The 20,390-nt window shown below is 51.6% G+C and overlaps 2 protein-coding genes across 3 annotated transcripts in view; both read right to left on the bottom strand.

Moving 5' to 3' along the window:
• Positions 1–8,047, bottom strand: part of Dop1b (DOP1 leucine zipper like protein B) — a 79,169-nt gene extending 71,122 nt beyond the window's left edge. The window contains exons 1-3 of one of the 2 annotated variants that reach the window (XR_007834993.1): positions 8,009–8,047; positions 7,508–7,584; positions 4,648–4,812 (exon numbers count right to left, since the gene is read on the bottom strand). Coding sequence is in view for 1 of the 2 variants with exons in the window: in XM_051191918.1 (XP_051047875.1) it covers positions 4,648–4,785 (138 nt within the window). In the remaining variant the exon portion in view is untranslated. The remainder of the gene's footprint in view (positions 1–4,647; positions 4,813–7,507; positions 7,585–8,008) is intronic. The other variant, XM_051191918.1, reaches the window with a different exon arrangement.
• A 3,982-nt stretch (positions 8,048–12,029) lies between these two features.
• Cbr3 (carbonyl reductase 3) lies at positions 12,030–17,159 on the bottom strand. The gene is made up of 3 exons (XM_051191917.1): positions 16,810–17,159; positions 15,274–15,381; positions 12,030–12,513 (listed from the first exon to the last, which is right to left on the bottom strand). Exons 1-3 carry the CDS (start codon positions 17,096–17,098, stop codon positions 12,077–12,079), a joined length of 834 nt encoding a protein of 277 aa, XP_051047874.1. The 5' UTR covers positions 17,099–17,159; the 3' UTR covers positions 12,030–12,076.
• Positions 17,160–20,390: the final 3,231 nt, after the last annotated feature.

The following is a 20,390-nucleotide window of genomic DNA, read 5'->3' as shown; positions in this document are numbered from 1 at the left end:
CGCAAAACGCTATCCTGGTCACAAATTACGGGAAAGTGTACCGGACTCCTCTTTCCACAGAAAGGTCTTCTCAAAGAAACTACCTCAGCCTCGTGGTGTCTGAGAAGCTCACACCGGGCAGCTAAGTCAGCAATGCCTTCAGAGCCTCAGCAAGGCCCCAGGAATCTGGGGTCAGGGCCATGATGTCACCTGAGCACAACACACCAGGATTCAGCGGCTGCTGCCCCGCATTGGAACCAGGGGTTTGAGCTGAACACTATTAATGGAGAACATCAGAGGGTTGTGAGCAAGAGGCTAAGACCATAGCTCCAGGCAGAGGTGTCTCGTGCTAGCAATGACGAGCTAGGGTGCAGAGACAGCCCCGAGATCCCGTGGCTGGGAGGGGCATCGCATCTCCTCCCTTCTTGGGGCCCAGGCAGCAGGAGAGAGTCGTGCTAGGTTAGCTGCTCAGGGTAGGGAAGATGCTTAACACTGCGGGGATCCCATGCACACCTGTGAGATGCAGGCTACTAGATCTGAACAGGCTAGCTAGCGGCCACTGGCAATGAAACCACATGGCCTCACTTGGGCAATGTGGGTGTGTGTGGGGTCTCCTTGCTGTGAACAGGCACAGCCCATCCTCCACACACAAACTGCGTAGTCACTGCCAGGACAATTCGAGAAAGCCTAACAGCAGCATAGCTCTGGGGGTCAGGCACACCAGCTGAGCCTGTGCAGGAGCGTGCGTGGTCAGAGCTGGGTGTCAAGTTGTTTTACAAGTATCTTTTTATTCTAGTCTATCTTACTTTATGCTACAGCACTGGGGATTGAATCTACAGCCTCACCTGTTAGGCAAAAAAAAAAAAAAAAAAAAAAAAAAAAAAAAATCCCAACTCAGAGCTGTACCTTAAACCCTCTTTTTATTTTTTTATTTTGAGACAGGGTCTTTCTAACTTGCCCAGGCTGGCCTTGAACTCACTCTGCAGCCCAGGCGAGCCTTGTATTTGCCACACTCCTTTCTCAGCCTCCCAGCAGCTAGAAGAGCAGCCAGTACCACCAGGCCTGGGGCGCCATGCACATACTACAGTATGGCACAGTAGGTCTTAACACACCGGAAGTTCTCAGTGAACGCCAGTTATCGAAGGCAGAGGTCAGGGTAGAGTCTCACCCTGGCACCCTCCCAGTGAAGTCTTGCAAATCCTTCAGGCTGGATGCTCTGACCCACTGCCTAGTTACAGCGGCAGGGAACAAGAAACTAGCCAAAGGGTTGGGGCTGCGGCTTAGCTTTCTCTCATGCACAAAGCCCAGGGTTCAACTGTATCACCACAGGGTTGCACCATCACGGGTAGGGTGGAGGGTCGGCAGAAAGCCAAGTTCCCTGCCAACCATGAAACATGTTTTTGGCCGCCAGGTGGGTGGTGGGGGTGGCGGTGGTGGCATCAAGTAGTATTGCCCAAATGACAGGGTGGGATTTCTTGGGTAAAATCTGTAGCAAGAAGTGACCTTAAAAAAAAACAAAACAAAACGAGAAAACCTTTATCCCGTGCAACACCACAAACAGGGGTCATATCGGGGAATAACCCTTAGGAAAATGAGTTGTCAGGAGCCTCCCCAAAGGGACGAACGACTCAGTTTGCACCATCTGTTGAGAACCACGGAGGCGGAAAAAGGCAAGTCCAGTAGGGTGGTAGCACCTGCCAGTCCCGCGAAGGGCCGCGAACCTGGGCCAGGCGTGCTTACAGTGCAGCCCTTTCACGCCTCCGTGGCTCTCCTGGGTGCTCACTGGGGTTGTTATCTCTGTTTCCCGCCACACCAGGACAAGAAGCAAAAGAAATGTTAGCTACAGGTTGTGCCCAGGAATCAAGCCCTTCAAAGTGTCCAAGACTGTCCCTCCAGCTCCCAGGGTGCCTTAGCCGCACCCACAGTAATCCATTACCTTTCTGGGATTCAGTTCCCTCACCTGAAATGCACCCGAGTACCACCGCGGCTCCTCTGTCATAGAGCCAGTTAATAAAACACATTTCTGAGCCAGGCGGTGGTAGAGCACGCCTTTAACCCCGGCTCTCAGGAGGCGGAGGTGGAGGCAGAGGCAGGAGGATCTCTGTGAGTTCAAGGCCACCCTGGTCTACAAAGCTACACAGAGAAACCTTGTCTCGAAAAAGCAAAATAAGTGACAGAAAGACATTTCTTTTGGACTACCACGTAAGCAATAGCTCTACTAGACATGATGGTTACTACCGTCAACTGACAGGCAGACCTGGGTCATACCTGTGTGAGTTTCTAGACTAAGATAACCGAGGGAAGGGCCACCCTACACGTCGCTGGTTCCATTCCCTAGGCTGCGAGGAGAAAGCGAACTGAACACCAGCGTTCAGCGCTGCCTCTAATGCAGATGCAATGAGACCCCTGACTCAAGGTCCTGCTGCCATGACGTCTCTGCATGTGGTACATGGTATCCACATATCTATGCCAGCAAAACACACACTCACACACACTCTCAGTCACACACACTCACACACACTCTCAGTCACACACACTCACACACACTCACACACACCACACACTCACACACACATCACACACTCACACACTCATAAACACTCACACACACTCATAAACACACACTCACACACAGTCACATACCACACACACTCACAGTCACACTCACACACACTCACAGTCACACTCACACACACATCACAAACACACTCATAAACACACACTCACACACACTCACACACACTCAGTCACACACGCTCACACACCACAGACACTCACAGTCACACACACTCACACACATCACACACACTCACTCACACACACACACACACACACAGTCACACACACACACCGCCATGTTCTTTCTGTCTTTCCTTTTGTTTGTTTTTGAGACAGCCACAATAGCCAGAGCTGGCTTTGAACTCATCCGGTACTTGAGGCTGCTCTCAGCTCCTGGTCTTCCTTGTCCCCAGGCTGGGAGCCTGGTGCTTAGACACCCGGCCAGGGTCAGTCAGGTGCTGTGCCCAGCAGTACACGCCCAGCAGGACTTGAATGTGCCTTGGCCTCCCGCTGCGCCTCTTCCCTATCCCTGATTAACAACCGGGCTTCTGAAAGTCCCTAAGTGTTACCTTCCTTCTTCCCCCGCTGAGTGCTCCTTGCCCAAGGCTGTCCAACCTAGAAACCCCAGGCTCAGTATCTACAAACCTCAGGAGTACAAATGTGTCTGTCCTATTGAGCACCTACCTGACTGTGACATTTCCAAGTGAATGTCCCTTGCAGGAAACCAGGCATTTCCTGGCCAATGAGCTACAACCTCATACCTCACCAAGCGACAGCCATCTGCCAGGCTGGGTTACTAGCCCCACACCCTCCTAGCTGGGAACTGAGCCCAGGGCCTTAGTTAGGCGTGCACTCTGGGAGCTGCTTTCTGGGCTGGGGTGAGGGTGTTGAGGTGGGTGTGTGGGGAATTCCTTGACCTGTAGAATCGAGATTCCCCCAACTCCCAACTGATACTCATGCTACAAACCCAAGTACTGTCCAGACAGAGGGTTCTCTACTGTGACCACAATGAGCATGGTGTGTCTAAGAATCCCTGCGGTGTCTTGCTTGCGCGGGACAGCAAAGTCACAGCTGGGACTCCGTTTGATCTGCTTGGATCTTCCCAGGCTGCTACCCTTTCTCCACACCCAAACACATACACACACACATAAACACACACACATACACTCACACAAACACATACATACATACACACACACTCATACACACACACTCACACAAACACATACACATACACACATATACATACACTCATACACACACACACTCACACAAACACATACATACACACACACTCATACACACACACTCACACAAACACATACACACATATACATACACTCATACACACACACACTCACACAAACACATACATACACACACACTCATACACACACACTCACACAAACACATACACTCACACACACATACACACACTCTCATTCTCGCACACCACACACATACACACTCACAATTAGTTTGCTTGCTATCCTTCTAGAAGTTACCAATCAGCAGAGAAAGGGCCCAAAAATTCGAGCACAAAAGAAACGGGAAAATACTCAGCAGGCACCAAGTAACCTTTGAATAACTGGGCTGACCATTTTAAATTATTAGCATACAGACTCATCAAGAAAAGGCCACTCACAGGCGGCACACACCCATAATCCCAGCACTTGGAGGCAGGGACTCTCTGAGTATGAAAAAACAACACAATAAATTCTGTGCTGTGCCGATGCTAGGAGAGTTGTATGCAATGTCAGGCTTTGGTGGTGCACACCTTTAATCCCAGCACTCGGGAGGCAGAGGCAGGTGGATGTCAGTGAGTTCGAGGCCAGCCTGGTCAACAGAGCAAATTCCAGGATAGGCAGGACTGTTACAAGACAGAGAAACCCTGTCTTGAAAAACTAAAAATTCAAAAAAGAAAAAGAAAAGAAAAAAGAGTTGTATGCAGTGGCATGTGCTAAGCGTGTTAAATCTGAGGCACAGAATGGCTGGTTGTCCTTTCTTTTCTGTTTTTCTAGTTGTGCTAACCTTCACAAAGGCCTTACCATAATAAAAAGACAACCCCATCCCCACCGCCACACCTTCCGAACAGGAAATGCCCAGTACCTTGTTGAGCTTGCCAAGTGAAGATATAAGATCCGCCCATTCACTGGAGGACTCGAAGTTTCTTAAAGCCTTGTCGATAACCGAGGAGTAACTTCTGTATCTGTAATCGTTTAGCAGCCCCTGCTCCTCTGGGTCCATCTTACATTCTCACACGGAAGGAGGGTTCTAAATGTGAAATCAGAAACCGCATGAGAGAGTTGCTCCCAGGCAGAGATCCTCCCTAGCTCAGCTCCAGAGACCGGTGTCCACAGCTCGCTAGGCAATCCAATTCAAATATTTACCAAGGCTCCTAGGCCAGGCACGAAGTAAATAAAGATAAAGAGTTCCCGCCCTCACGGATTCTGAGGGACACAAGTGCACTGGGCAGAAAGAAGCAAGGATGCGAGGACCTGCCTAATGGACAAGATCAATTCTAGGAGCGAAACTAGCAAAACTACATCTTACGGCTGGCTGGTAATTCTCAAGGTCCCTCCCGCCACAAACTTAAGTCCACTTAGCTTCTGAATCCTCTACAGCTAGACTAGGAGACTTGAAATCTCCACAAAAGCCAAGTAAGAGGGCCAGCTAGATGGCTCGGGAGGAAAAAGTACTTACTGTGTGGGCCTAGAGACCCGACTGAGCCTACAATCGCAGCACTAGGTAACAAGGCTAGAGAATTAGCAGTTCAAGGTTATCCTCGGAGGTGCTCTGAGTTGAAGACCAGATCCTGGGGCTTATGACAGACATAGACAGACAGACAGACAATGGAAGACTGGGGGAGGGGGGCATGAGATGTTGCAGGGTTAGGGGAGAGGAAGAAAACAGAAACCTAGTGGAAATGACCAGCCAAGCAAGATCACAGACTGGATGACTTCATTTGCATGGAGCACCTGCCCAAGTCTCTCCTGATGGCAAGCAGGTCAGTGGTAGACCAGAAACAGACAGAGATAGGCTCATCTGAGGTCACCAAAATGTGGTTATGGCAACCATTGCTCAACTCTGTGAATCTACCGAAAATCGCTGAATTATATGCCTGCTGAATTCTGCAGTCTGTAAATTATACCCAAATTAACACTTAAAAAACAAAAATAACTAACCTAAACCGAATTCCATCCACTCAGCACTCTCTATCATTTTCCCAGTTTGCAGACAGTGCCCCTCTGTGGGCCAGACACGTTGCTCTGGTCTCTTCCTTCCCCTGGCCTGCCACCCTCAACCCAAGGTCCTTCCTGTTAGTTCTGCCTTGTCCCTCTATCCTGTGGTGCAAGCCCCTGCCCCCCCCCCCTCAGGTGTCCAGAGTCTCTGCTCTCATGCTCCCTGTCCCATGTTCTCAGACGGCACCTCCAGAACGCTCCTCCACTGTAAGTGAGCTCTCCCTACACACTAATGCCAGTCTGCCCCCGGCTGGCTCCAAACCCTGCTCCTCCGGCTTCCTTCACTCTACCAGACGTGTTCCACAGCAGGCTCCTCCTACCATGCGGCCTCTGAGCTGCTCTATGCAAATGAATCCACAAAATTCATTCTCAGGAGGACCTGCAAGCTTTCTCTGAAATTACAGGCTTTCACACCTTGGGGAAACAGAATGAAAAGGTGCCAGTGGCTTTATTTTGCTGAGTCAAGTCTCTACGAAGTCCCCGTAACCTCGAAGTCCTTTTCCTCTAAGGAATTCCCAGTCTGAACTCCAGCCCTGAAATACCCCTTGTACAGTTTTGTTTATTCAGGGTCCCAGAACCAGGGGAAGGAACCTGAGCAGGACTAACAGAGGAACTGCTTAAATAGTTGCAGCTGAGTTTGGCATTCAGTGACAGAGGGTATGCTGGAGTGTGCAGTCTAGACTGAGGAGATGGCTCAGTCAGGAAAGTGTTGCGGACCTTTATTCCATCTCCAGAACCCATATAAAAAAATCAGACATGATGGGGCACGCACTTGTAATCCTAGCACTGGAGAACTCTGTCCATAAACCTGGCCTAACCTGAGCCCCAAGCTCAAGAAGAGACTTTGCCTCCACATCAAATGGGTGGTCTTTCTGAGAAATGAAACTCAAAGCTTGCCCCCAACACATGCGCACATACACACGTGTGTACACACACACACACACACACACACACACACAGAGTCTGATTTGGACAAGAGCAAAGGGAAGAGGAAGCCCAACTATCCGTGGAAGTGCCCTCAAAGTCCACAGGTGTGGACTCTTGTGTTACCAGGAAGAGAGGGCCACCACTGATAACATCAGTGCTCAGGATGCGAGTGCCTGGCTGGTCCTGGCGAGGAGGCTATCAGCCAGGGGAGAAGGCAGAAGGTGGAAGTCTCTGCTAAGGTCTGATGAGAGGAGAGAGTGCTAGCATGTATAACAGCACGGCTAAGACGCTTAGAAATTACTCATTCGGGCTCTTTAAACACCTTCAAAATACAGGGCGTGGGGGATTACAAAGCTACACGGCTGTGTGTCGGCACAATACATGTTTCACTTAGGAAGCACACTGGAGTCCCAAGAGGGACGTTCCTGCAGAAAGATGAGAGTATTGGGAGCTAGTTCAGTGGGATGTCTGTCATGAGTGCAAAAGTCACCAGTATACTGCTCTTCTTGCAAGCTACGCTGGACACCTTTGTGAGACACAGCAGCTCAGCAAAGTGAGTGCTATGTAGGCTGCAAATGACTATACACAAAAGGAACAGGGGTATGCACACGTATGCCTTATTAACCCTTACAACAGAAAGCGTCAGTAGGAGCTCTCTCTCACTCACGGCACCCATGCATAATTTCAGTGGGAAACCCCAAACCGTCTGCTAGGTCCGGAAGTCGACTGTAAATACGCTTACAAGGAAGGACTCAGACCAGCACAGTAAAAACCCGACAACCAGCAGCCTTCCAATTTACCTGCAGATAATGTCCCTGCGCCTACAGCGCATCGACCCTCTTCACCAACTGGTCTTGCACAGGGAGATCAAACGGCACTAGGAAGAAAAAAAGAAGCCACCTGGCACCTCACAGGAATAGATTTTAAATGTGGGGTGTCCTCAACAAACCACCCCTGCCAGGTTTCCCGAGAGGGACACCGCTGTCACCACCGGGTGACAGCTAATCCGCAGGCGCAGGGCCGGGCCGGGCCGGCTGGTGCACCCACACGGGCACCGGGAAGCCCTGCCCGACAAAGGCTGAGCGCCTACACCCGCCCTGGGCCGGCCAGGCGGAGAGGGGCGCCATCCGACCTCCACCTGCGGCCCGAGGCCCGCTCGCAGGCACCGTGCGGGGCGCAGGAGGCCGGGGCTGCAGCCCACACCCACGCGCGGCCGTACCCGCAGTGCAGCAGACGCGCCGCCGCCCGGCCCTGCGCACCCGCCGCCCCGGGCCCGCCGGGCGGGGACGAACAAGGCTTACCGGGGGGCTGGGCCGAGCCCGAGGGCTGCGGGGCACGCCGCAGCAGCGAGCGGAGGAAGCGCAGCAGCAGCCCGGCCCAGTCGCCGCCACTCCCCGGCACCAGGCGGCTGGGGGCGGGGCCGGAAGGCGGGGCCTCGGGGCTGCTGGGCGGGGCCTCGGGGCGGCTGGGCGGGGCCTCCAGGGCGGGCGGGGCCACGACCTCGGCGCGTGAGCGGGGCCGCAGGGCGGGGCTTTGACGGTACGGATGCACCTCTGCCGTCATGGGCGGGATGGGCGTGGCCTATGCGGGGCGGGGCGGGGCCGAAGGAGGAGATTGGCAGCGGGGCGGGAGGAGGTTCGGCCGGGCGGCTGGGATCTGGCATCTCCAGGCGGGGCTCCGGGGTTGCCTGGAGACCCCTCTTGACGGACGGTGGGTGGGGCCCCTGGGGGCGGGGCCTTGGGGTCCGAGCGGCCCGGGGCTGCCCTGGTGGGCGTGGCCTCGCGATGCAGGGGGCGGGGGAAGCCTCACAGGGACGGGCAGGCAGGTGACCCTGGGCTTTCCTGACACCACCGCAGGGCAGAGGGCGTCAGTCAGGGCAGGGCAGAGTCGTCCACCCCTGCCCCTTCGGCCGCGGAGGCCACACCCACATCCTCCACCGCGGGGAGGAGGCAGGAAGGATCCCAAGGCTGGGGGGCTCCGGGGTGAGACGTCTCAGCCTTCCCCGAGCCCACCCAACCCGATCCGGAAGAGCGGTGGGCCTGTGGTGGGGTCCCGGAGCCCGCAGGGCTCACCCAGACAGCGGTGCCTTCATCACTCCAGCTGCAGCTCCCAGCCGGCTGAAACAGCGCTGCCTGCTGCCTGAGAGGTCATTGCAGCAGGGCCCTCCCCCGCCTTTCGCCCATCACAGCAACTCGGGCTAGGCAGCGCATGAAAGTTTAGAAGGAGTCGTCTCTGCTGCCTAGTTTTATGTCAGCTTGACACAAGTCATCAGAAAGGAGGGAAGCTTAATTGAGAAAATGCCTCCATAAGATGGGCATTTATTTTCTCAATTGCCGGTGGACCCACCCCTGGGCTGGTGGCCCGGGTTTTATAAAACAAAGCAAAACAAACAAAAACAGCTGAGCAAGCCACGAGAAACAAGCCGCACCCCTCCATGGCCTCTGTATTAGTTCCTGCCCTGCTGGAGTTCTTCCCCAGACTTCCTTTATTGATGAACAACAGTGCGGGTCGAAGTGTAAGCCAAACAAACCCTTTCCTCCCCAGGTTGCTTTTCGGACGTGGTGTTTCATCAGGGCAATAGTAACCAAGACACCATCCAAATCCATTTAGTAAGGCGTTAATGCTTGATGTGGGTGGGCCCAGCTCACTCTGGGTGGGGCAGCCCTGAGCAGGTAAAAATCTTCAAAAAGCAGACTGAGCAAGCCAGGAAGCAATGGTCCTTCGAGGTCACTTCTTCAGCTCCTGCCTCCAGATTTCTGCCCTGCTTGAGTTCCTGCCGAGGCTTCTGTCTTACTTTCCTATGGCTGTGACTAAACATCCTGAACAAGGCAACTTACATAAGACAGTATTTAACGGGGGTGGGGGGATGGGGGTGTCTCACAGTTTAAGGGGGTTAGTCAGTCATGTCTGAGAGGTGGGCAGGCAAGCAGGCAGGCACGTGGGATTGAGTTAATTATCACCAGAATAATTTTCACCAAATTGTGCTGGGCTTAAATATGCCTAAAATAAACCATTCAGGGTCAAATGCCAGAGGTTTGAACCAATACTGGCCCCTGAGTGCTGAGGGGAATTCCCGTGGCTTGTCTCTCTACAGTGAAGGTCACAGAGATCCCAAAATCTCCCTTAAGTCCCACATCAGCAGAGTCACCCATGTGTCTCCCCTGGGATTTATATTGCTGTGAAGAGACACCGTGACCACGGCAACTCTTATAAGGAAAACATGTAATTGAGGCAGTGGCCTACAGAGTCAGAGGGTCGGTGCATTATCATCATGGTGGGACATGGCGGTGTGCAGGCAGACGTGGTGCTGGAGAAGGAGCCGAGAGTCTGCATCTTGACTGAAGGCAACAGGAAGTGAACAGGGACGTTGGATGTGGCTTGAACATATATGAGACCTCCCAGCCCACATCCACAGTGACACAATTCCTCCAAAAAGGCCACACCCACTCCAACAAAGCCACACCTCCTAACAGTGTCCCTCCCTATGGGGGCCAAGCCACTATACCTTGGCTTTTAGAACTGTAACAGAAGCCAGGTGTCCCCAGTGTCAGGTACCAAGGGACATTGTATTCAGACAGTCCTGGATATGCCTTGCTCTGTGTCGTCCAGGACAGTGAATTAAGGTCTGTGAGATTTTATACCTTCCTTTAAAAACAGAGTGAAGACAGGGTATGGTCAGTACAGAATCACCCAACGCAGGGGCTGGAGCAGGACACTCACACGAGTTTGGGCTACATAGTTCTAGACATGGGCCACAGAGCGAATCCTCATCTTCAAAACAAAACAGAACAACTCCCCAGGTTGGGTTGGCAAGATGTCTCAGAAGGTAAGAGCACCTGTCATACAAACCTGAAGACCTCAGGCCCCTGGCTACCATGGTAGAGAGAAGTTGTCCTCTGACCTCCGCACACATACGGCAGCATGTAGATGTCATGGCTTACTCATAACATGGCATTTACACACACACACTACACACACACACACACACACACACACACGGAGGAGAGCAATAATAATACAATTTATAGAATAGTATACATATGTAGCAATCACCATGCAACTTATGTTTTTGTATGCTACATGTCCTTCCCCTCCCAACTCCCTCCCCTCCAGAAAAACCAAACTGAAGGAACAAAAAGGGAAAAGGATAATGTCATCGGTAATAACGCATTACCACGCTGGTTACCTAGAGCCACGTTGGGAAACACCAGCATGACGCACAGCCTAATAAGCGGTGGGTGTCTTCAGTTCACCATTGTGCTTTCCTATGGATGCTAACCCTGGTTATCATTTTCCCTAAAGCATACCACCAAACATTTGAATGCAATTCTATCACTCAAGTTCCTTTCGACTGCCAGCAAGCGTTCAATTCAACCTAAGTAAGGAAAAGAGGGATTTTAAGCCTATGAGATTATCTTGAAGCTCCTCCTAGATGCCCATGCTCTCAGGAACTATCTGAGGCAAGGGAAGAGACACTTTGGAAAGGGGGCTAGTCCCCAGGCCACTTTGTAAATGTTCTTCTTGAGGGCTGACCTACTTTTTCCCCCTGGCCTGCCTGGGTTTGTCCCTCTGACCACATGATTGGGGTGTGGCCATTTACAGCTCTAGCCCTAAGCCAGTCCAACCAGTCCTGCTTTTATTAGATCGAGACCAAGTCACCTACACTTGTCACTCAACCCTGAGGATCCAGAGGAGGAGCAGCACATCTAACGTGTATCGAAGTTGACAATGGTCTCCTAAACTCGAGGCTGGGATTGGCTGGAGAGCAAGTAGAAATAGAGTAGGCAGTTAGTTGCCTTCCTGTGCGTAAGCAGAGCCTGCAATGCTGGGTTCTCCTTCCCGGGGCCCCAGCAGCAGCAGGACTCTGGAGGCTGGCTGCAGGGGGACATGTGGCTGTGGAAGCCACCCAGGAGCTTGCTGTGAGACATTAGTGTTGTAGACCTACAGCCTGGCTGGGTGGTTGTTGGATTTAGTCAGTGAAATAGAAGCAGGCTGAGGGGCTGGAGAGATGACTTGGTTGTTAGGAGAGCTTGTTGCTCTTGTAGGGTTCCTCACAAGAACCTGTAACTCCAGTACAGGGGATCCAACACTGTTTGCAGGCATCTAGGGGCACCAGGCATACAAATGGCATGCATGCACACATGCACTTGCATATACACATAAAATAAAAACTATTTTTTTTTATTTGAAAAGCCGGTACAACGAACCGAATGAAAAAAATCAAGGATCAGAAAGAGTTTGGACATAGCAGGTTTAGATTGTTGGAAGCACACAGGTGTGCACAGACCTTCCTTCTCAGTGTGCAAAGAGAAACTACAACTCCATCTCCCGCCAACATTTATTAACCCGTTAAGTCCCAGAGCAGATGCTCACCATGTTTGCACGACTTTGTCACAGACCAGCTGGCCCTGAGGCTCAGTGGCATCTGGAGGCAGAAGGGCCAAGTAAACAGGGGTTTCAGCCCCCTCCTCTGTAGTCCTGGAGCCCTGGCCCCTGGACATGTCCGTCTTCACCCATCCCGGGCAGCAGGCATTGAGCAGAATCCTGTCTGCTTTTCGCTTTTCATCCAGCTGCCGGGCCAGGATTCTGGAAAGGACTGTCACCCCCAGTTTGGACACCCCGTAAGCCGAGTCTGGCCAGCCTTCCCTCTCGTGGACTTCATTTTTGGTGTCCTCCACAAACTTTTTCATGAGGTCGACCAGGTCCGCCTCTGTAAGTGTGTCACATCGGAACCTTTCCTGAAGATCTTCACTGCAGTTTTCAAGAGCCTTTGACCCCTGCATACTGCTGACATTCACCACTCTCCCTGCAACAGACAACAGAGGGCACATCACGGGGCCCACTAGGCTGCAGGCACCAGTCACCATGCAGCCTGTGTTTCATTAGGACATGACTCAGCAAGTAAAGGCGCTTGCCTCCAAGCCTGATGACCTGAGTTCCATTGGGAGGCCCCAGAGTGGGAGGCGGGGACTGATTCCTGTGGTTTGTTCTCTGACACTCACACATCCACACATCCACACACACACACACACACACACACACACACACACGTGTATACTCATAGATACCCCCAATAAATTTAACAAAAAATGAAGATAGAAAGCAAGTCTAGGAGACATACAATCCATGGGCCCATGGGTGTATGTGCGTGTGTGTGTGTGTGTGTGTGTGTGTGTGTGTGTGTGTGTGTGTTCCAAGGGGACACACACATCTCCACCACCAGGTTTTCCTTCCACGCCAATTCTATTCTACTATTGCTGGAGTTGCTGACTTAAGTTTCATATAAGGCATTCTTAGCATAGAATTTCCAACTACTTCTGAGGCCCTGACATACTTCCACCATTTCGTACTATATAGAAAGACTGATGGACTTTGGAAAGTGTTGAAGATATGCTACATCCTACAGCATCAAATATTCAACCCCCATCTAACCCTCTCTGTAAATAAAGAAGCACATGCATCTCAATAGTATGCAAATTTGCCTTAATCTTAAATGGCAAAATTCTGTGGGTTTTTTGTTTGTTTGTTTTTGAGACAGGGTTTCTCTGTGTATAGCTCTGGCTGTCCTGGAACTCACTCTGTAGACCAGGCTGGCCTTGAACTCAGAGATCCACATGCCTCTGCCTCCCGAGTGCTGGATGTTACCATCACCTGGCTTCAATCCACCTCTTGGATTCCTGATCCTCCTGCCTCCACCACTAGAATATAGACATAAGCCACCATGTCCAGTTTATACATTCCTAGGAATTGAACAAACATTGTGCATGCCAGCCAAGCAATCCACCAACCGAGCCACACCCCCAGCTCTAAAAGAATTAAGATAAAGATCTTGACGGTTCATTATCAGAAAATGTCGGCTTATATGCCTATTTCATATGCCTGTTATCACAAGAATGGAAATGGTTTAAGAGGCCTTGCTTTAAAGATGACGGTATGTTAGGTCTGTAGAAAATCTGTGGCAGGTGGGGACCACCCAAAGGGGAACTAAAATACTGAGCCAGGGAAGGAGTCCTTAGGATCACATCTGCTTTATGCTTTTACAGCAAAGACACAAGAGCAGACATGGGACTCAGGGGCCACCCACAGCCCCATAGTTAAAAATATCACAGGGGCTAGACAGTTTCAGGTCTGCAAAGTCTACAAAGAAAGGAGGGAGGAAGGGGAGAGAGAGGGAGGGAGGGAAGGGGTAGGGAGGGAGGGAAAGAGGATGGAGGTAAGGAAGAAGGGAGGGAAAAGAAGAAAGTAAACACTGGCTGCTGGGTGCCTTCCTTCCAGGGAATTATAATCCTTATTGTGGGGAGTTATCTTGTGTCCTCTTTGATCTGAGGGCACATATGTGGAAGATGCAGGGGTGATCAAAGGTCAGCCTCATAACCAGAAGAGTGTGTGTGTGTGTGTGTGTGTGTGTGTGTGTGAGAGAGAGAGAGAGAGAGAGAGAGAGAGAGAGAGAGAGAGAGACAGACAGAGGCTCCACGCATCCAGAGACACCTCCCTCCTCTTTTTTATCGACAACAGGCAAGTAGCTCCCTCTAGTGGCTTAATTGTTGCTTAAGCTATTTTTGTCTTGAGCAAGTAAGCAATGTGCTAAAAGTTAAATAGAAAGTAAGAGGCCATGGTGGTTAGCACTGTGCCCCTCAGTGAACATCCCTTTAGCAAAGTCAGATATTCCAGCCATACTATACTCAGGTTGCCCCTTGGGAAGGAAATTGCAGACTAGACCAGAGAAGTGGCTGTCTTGTTCCTACACCCTGGGTTAACCCCAAGCCCACGCTGGGCTTTTCTCTACCATCCAAGTAGCTTGATTCACATTTGATGCTGAATCCTGTTTATGTTTTTGTTTTTTAAGACAGGATTTCTTTGTAGCCTTGGCTCTCCTGGAACTCACTCTGTAGACCACGGTGGCCTCGAGCTCACAGAGATCCGCCTGCCTCTGCCTCCTGAGCGCCGGGATTAAAGGTGTTCGACACCACCACTGCTCAGCTAATGCTATATACTTCTTATTTCAGTAGAATCAACTGTATTTGATCAGGTAGTGTAGGTCAAGCTGACCTCCAGAATCCCAGGCTCCTGAGTGTGGGGACCGCAGGTACGGGAGTACCCACAGACTTTCTATGATCCTGTCCCACTAAGAAAATGATGGAGTGACTTTGCGGGTTGGGAGTGAACAGATGGGTGGGCAGAAACTCAAGTGCGTCTCTTATCACATTTTTCAGATTGAGATTTTCTTACAGCTACACTGGTACGTTGGACGGTACACTCCTGGAACCCCAGCATTCAGGGAGCAAAGGTAGAAGGGGGGGATCGGAAGTTGAAGGCCAGCCTGGTCTACACAGCTAACTCAAGGCTAGACAAGATTATAGAGTGAAACCCCGTTTCAATACAACAAACCAAACCAAGCAACCAAACAAACAAAAACAGAGGAAGATAAATTCTCGTATCTTGACTTAATTCTCATTCAATTGCATTTTTAGATTTATTTTATGTGTGTGTATGAGTGTTCTGTTTGTCGTATGTGTACCTAATGCAGGCCCTGTGCCCAAGGCAGTCAGAAGACGGCTGGACTTACCATGTGGTTTCATTATGGGTAGTAACTCAGCGCAGACATTTCTAGTGGCAAAAAAGTTAGTCTTCAGTGTCATCTCTGCTTGAATGTCGAAGGGTGTTGGATCATCCACTTTGAAAAGCATAAGGGAAAAAAAGAGAGAGGAATTAGGAATTACATTTCCTTCTGAAACTCTCGTGAGAAGGTGGATCCCATCATATAATGATTAAAAGAGAAGCTAGCTAAATTTAAAACAATCTTGCTAAGCGTGGTGATGCACGCACACACGCACGCACACACACACACATACACACACATACACACACTCCCTCTAAACTAGACATGAGAGTTCTAAAGCTCTTATGAGCACCGGGAAAGAGCTCTCATCGGCACTGCTCTTATCACGCCTCAAGAACACATAGTTTGGCGTCCCCATCTCAAGCTGGGATATATATATATATATATATATATATATATATATATATATATATATATAGGCGCGAAAACACAGGCTCTGATGCAGCAGGTGTAAGACCTCCGTTTCTATGTGGATAGCTGGGACTCAAGTTCGCATACGCATCCCCTCACACTTCCAGAAGCAGAGGCTTCCAGGGCCATAATCCACAAACCCTCCATCAGTGGCTGACAGTAGCTGGGGTGGTGAAGTCTCGCCTTCCCTTCCGCAAAGCCCATGGACTGAGTTTGGAAGTGCCCGCTGATGCGCGGTATGCACTGGGTGTTATGCAATGCACCTGTGTCTGCCCAGGACCAACAGGTTAGAGACTTCTTTCTGCTCCACGATTGTCTCTGTCCCTTGTCAGTTTCTGCCTCACATGTCCCAGCGTTTTAAGTGAAGCTGGCCTGTTTGTTTTTGTTCCCACCATGTGACAACTGAATAATTTTGCTATTTGAGCATTTGTTAGAGTAAGTGATTTTGACCCCCCCTCCCCCTTTAAGGAAGATGCTTTCAAAACCACACTTGCAAGTTTGATAACAAACCTTAGCTCCCAGGAGGAGGGAAGCGGGGCTCGCTTCCTTTTTGCTAGAGCCTCTCAAAACTCTCCACTAAAGCCCATAGGAAACCACTATCCTGCCAGCGTGCGCTAATTGTGTCTGGGCAACCCATTTCCTGTCCTCAGAAGATGTGCCCTGGCATCTATGAATGCGCCCTTGTTTCACGCAAAGCGAAAGCTCCAACCGCTTTTGGAAGACCCTCCGTGAGAAAAGCTTTCGTGCGTGGAACAGAAAGCTGATGAGCTTGGCAAGGCGTGGCCCACTCCCAGGAGGCCGGTTTTCTTGTAAACGGGCGCAGCAGAAAGTTCCAAGGAGGGCCTCAGGCATCGCACAGGCCAGCACAGGCCGCCGGCCGGCTGGGCAGGCAGGGCGTGGAGTGGGGAGCCTGGGCAGGCCCGCACCCGAGTTACTGCACGCGGGAACCCGCCTCGCAGGGTGTGAGCCGGGCGCGCCCAGAGAGGATGGCGTAGCCCTCCCGGATCTCCAGCGCTCGCTGCCCAGCACCCTCGGAGAGCCCGGGCACCTCCTTCTGGAGCCCGCACCTACTTCTAAAGGCGATGCCCGCGTTGTTGACCAGCACGTTAAGTCCCCCGTAGTCCTTGAGCAGAAAGTCGCGCAGGGCGCGGATGCTGTGCCGGTCGTCGATGTCCAGCTGGTGGAAGCGGGCACTCAGGCCCTCCGCCTGCAGCTGCTGCAGCGCCGCCTTGCCCCGCGCCTCGTCGCGCGCGGTGAGCACCACGTCCCCCGAGAACTTCCGACACAGGTCCCGCGTGATGGCGAAGCCGATGCCCTTGTTAGCCCCGGTCACCAGGGCCACGCGGCTGCAGGACGACATACCGGAGGGACACGCGGACCTCTGGTTTGCAGGGCCGGCTGGGCAGCGGGCGACGCGCGGCCAGAACGGTGGCGCAGGACTAAGTCCTGGGACCCGGCTCTGACACTGCTGGAGAACAAGGCCCTGGGCGTCGGTCCCTCCCCTCCGAGGAGGGGCCATCTGTTCGCGAAGGGTCCGCCTCCTCCCGCAGGCCCGCCGAAGGAGTGATTCGGGCTCGGAGCTGAGCGTGGGTCAGGGACCTGCTCCCGAAGGAATCGCAAGGGGGTCAGCGGACTCGTGGCAGTCGGGTTGAAGCAACTATTTTGGGAAGGCCTCAAAAGGAAGAGAACAAACGCTACGTGGTTTTCTCAGGCTGGAGCCCGTCGTTTTCTGCAGAATGCAAATGCTTGCACTGCACTGAGATTACTTAACACAGAGCCTCTGCAGAGCCGATTGCCGGCTGCCAGCCTGCTTTAGGGAACCGAGCCTGCGAGCAGACTTCACAGGTGTGGGCGAGCTCTGCGCGCCTGGAGGTCTCGCTGTGCGCCCACCGGGGACAGCAGGTTCACGTTTACAGGACCGTTTTATGTAACCCGGACACCGACAGGAGCCAGCAGTGCCGACCTCTGTTTTTGCCCAAGTGTGCTGGAGTACGTTGATAGGTCGGTAGGGGTCTAGATCGACGCGAATCCTCTCTCAGGAGACAATTGAATTCAGGAACGAATTCCGGGCCCTCTAAATGTGGGCATGAAATCAGACCTCTCCCATCCTTCAGAGGAACCCGAGTCTGCATTGATCCGATTGCCTATCCATTCATGGTTTAAGGACAGCTAAGTCCTCGCGGTGATTCAGCTTTTCCCAAGCCGATCCTGTCAAACTGCCCTGGCCTCTTGCTCCTACTCCTAACTCCACCTTCTCTTTGAAAAGGTCCCAGATGAGCTCCATCGGGGCCCAGGGTGCCTGTGGCGGTTAACCTGAGAGGATCCAGGAGACAGACATCATGGGTGTGTCTGTGAGGAAGTTTCTCAACAGGCAGGGGTGCCTTAGCACAGGCATGATGAGATGCTGGGCTGAGGCTGTGGAGCTGGTTCAGGGGTAAATAAAGGACTAGAGTTCAAATCCCCTTAGGTCCACATAAATGTGGGGGCAGGGTGGCTGGTCTGTAATCCCGGCCTATAGGAGCCAGAAACAGGATTCCAGAAGCAACGCTGATTAGTTCACGTGAGAGAGCCTGCCTCAAAAATTCGGGAAGAGATGGATGATGAACACGTTTGATGTCAACCTCTGACCTCTGCACTCTTAGGCACCCCACCCCACACAGGTAGCACATACACACATGCACGCACACGCGCGCACATACACACTCACACATGCACACACACACATTCACACACACGCAACAAGAAACAACATGAGCTAAGCGCACTAGAGCACATCTCTCTCAGCTCCCTGACTATAGACATAATGGCTAATGCCATTATGATCTCACCAATGTATTTTAAAGTTGTCTTGATGTATGACTTTCTGTGTCCTGAAAGACTATAAAACCTTCATGAATCGGCTTCTGTGTTGGAACACAGAACTTGGGACAGCTGAAAGCTGTGTTCTGGGGGGCCATGGTCACTCAATGGCTCCAGAACAGACTGTCTTGTTGTGGAAATTATTTTAACTTTGTAAAGATGTTTCATATTCGCTTATGCTGCATTTAACGATACAGGAATGTGTGTTTAATTACGTAAAGTTGTGTTGTGTTTGTTTCACTTGCCTGCTTAACATGCCTGATCGGTCTAATGGAAGAGCTGAGCAGCCAGTAGCTACGCAGAGAAAGGCTAGTTGGAACTTCTGGGGACAGAGAGGTCTCTGGGAATAAGAAAGGCAGGTTTGCCAACCAGATGCAAAGGGAGCAAGACATACAGGAGGAGAGGTAAAAGCTACGAGTCAGAAGGAAATTTCCCGAGAAAGCAACTTTGGCATTCCTTAATCCTTGTTTCTCAATCTCCCCTGACTATTTTAATTTCTTTTCTGATCTCTATTTCCTGGTTTTTGCTCTCTGTGGGTTTTATTTGCTTATTAGTCTCTTGAAGCAGAAGCCATTGAGAGGTTTCGTCTTTGGTGGCATTCTTAAGTGTCTCTTTGTTTTGGGGTTTGGGTGTTAGAGCTAGAGCCAGAGTCAGTGTAGACCAGGTAAACTCCCCGATGCTGATCTACACCATCAGCCCCTTCCAGTTTGGCATCTGGTACCTCTTTTGACCAATCTATTTAAAGAAAACGTCTTTTAATTCCAACTGTTTGGTAGGGTTCTCTGCCTGTCTGGCTGTTGGTCCCTAGCAATTCCACTGAAAGCAGGGAATACACTTCAATGGCATCTTTCTTTAAAGAAGATAAGGCGGTGCTGGGTTCAGCTCAGGAGTTCAGACCATCCTGGGCAATGCAAAGCAGTACCCCCCCCCCCATGCACTCCAGTATGCCCTGGAATTTGTCACCCTCCTGCCTTGGTCTCCGAAGTTCTGAGCTTACAAGTCTGTGTCATCATGCCTGGAAAAACCTGTCTCTTAAAAAACAAACAAACAAACAAACAAAACCAACCCTCAAAAGCTGAGGGACACCAAAGAGTGTTTCATGTAATAACAACTATTTCAGAGAAACATAACAATTAGTGGGGACACAATAATTGGAGAACAAAATGTGTGGGAAGACAAAGTTGCCTGGTTCCAGGCGTCCCCCGGAGACCTCAGCTGGCCGTGTGGCGGTCTCCTGGGTAGTGGAGAGGAAGCTGGGGGGCAGACACACACGCAGGTCCTGCCACGGACACAGTCACGTGCGCATTTGCCCAGGAGCGATCGCTTCTTGTGGTTGAACAAAATTTCCCTTTTCCTTGTCACTCAAAACCATGTGTTTCATTAGGGTATTTTCACACATGTGTTCCGCTCTGCTCGCTTCCACCCCAATACTCTCGTGTCCTGCCTCCCTTCGGCGCCCTTAGGCGCCCTTACTCTCCGGCGGCGGGAGTAGTCCCGCTCGCTCGGCTGATCACCCTGGTTCCTGAGAGGAGAACACGGGTGGCGCTTGCTCTTGCTCGTGACTTACTTCACTTCACACAATGCTCCCCCCCCCCCAGTTCCACCCTCGCTCCTGCATTCTTCACGGCTAAGGAAGACTCCGCTGGGTACGCTGGGTACCACATTTCCTATCTCCACTGGCCTGTGCGTGAAGGCTGGCTCCCGGTCCAGACTCTCATGAGTAAGGCCTCAGGCAACATGGATGTCTAAGAATCTCTGTGGTGCGCAGACTTACGTTTCTTCAGGAACAGTCC

Source organism: Phodopus roborovskii, unplaced genomic scaffold (genome assembly GCF_943737965.1).
Source record: "Phodopus roborovskii unplaced genomic scaffold, PHOROB, whole genome shotgun sequence".
Lineage (NCBI taxonomy): Eukaryota > Metazoa > Chordata > Mammalia > Rodentia > Cricetidae > Phodopus > Phodopus roborovskii.
Note: the sequence above shows the minus strand (reverse complement) of the source record. Positions and strands in the feature narration are given on the sequence as shown.

Bases quoted from the DNA above. Each gene is read 5' to 3' on its own strand.
- Cbr3 (XM_051191917.1), bottom strand. From the start codon at position 17,098: ATGTCGTCCTGCAGCCGCGTGGCCCTGGTGACCGGGGCTAACAAGGGC. The intron at 15,382-16,809 runs GTAGGTGCGGGC...TGCTTTTCAAAG, and splicing joins CGCGGGCATCGCCTTTAGAA to TGGATGATCCAACACCCTTC. The intron at 12,514-15,273 runs GTAAGTCCAGCC...TGTCTGTTGCAG, and splicing joins ACCCATAATGAAACCACATG to GGAGAGTGGTGAATGTCAGC.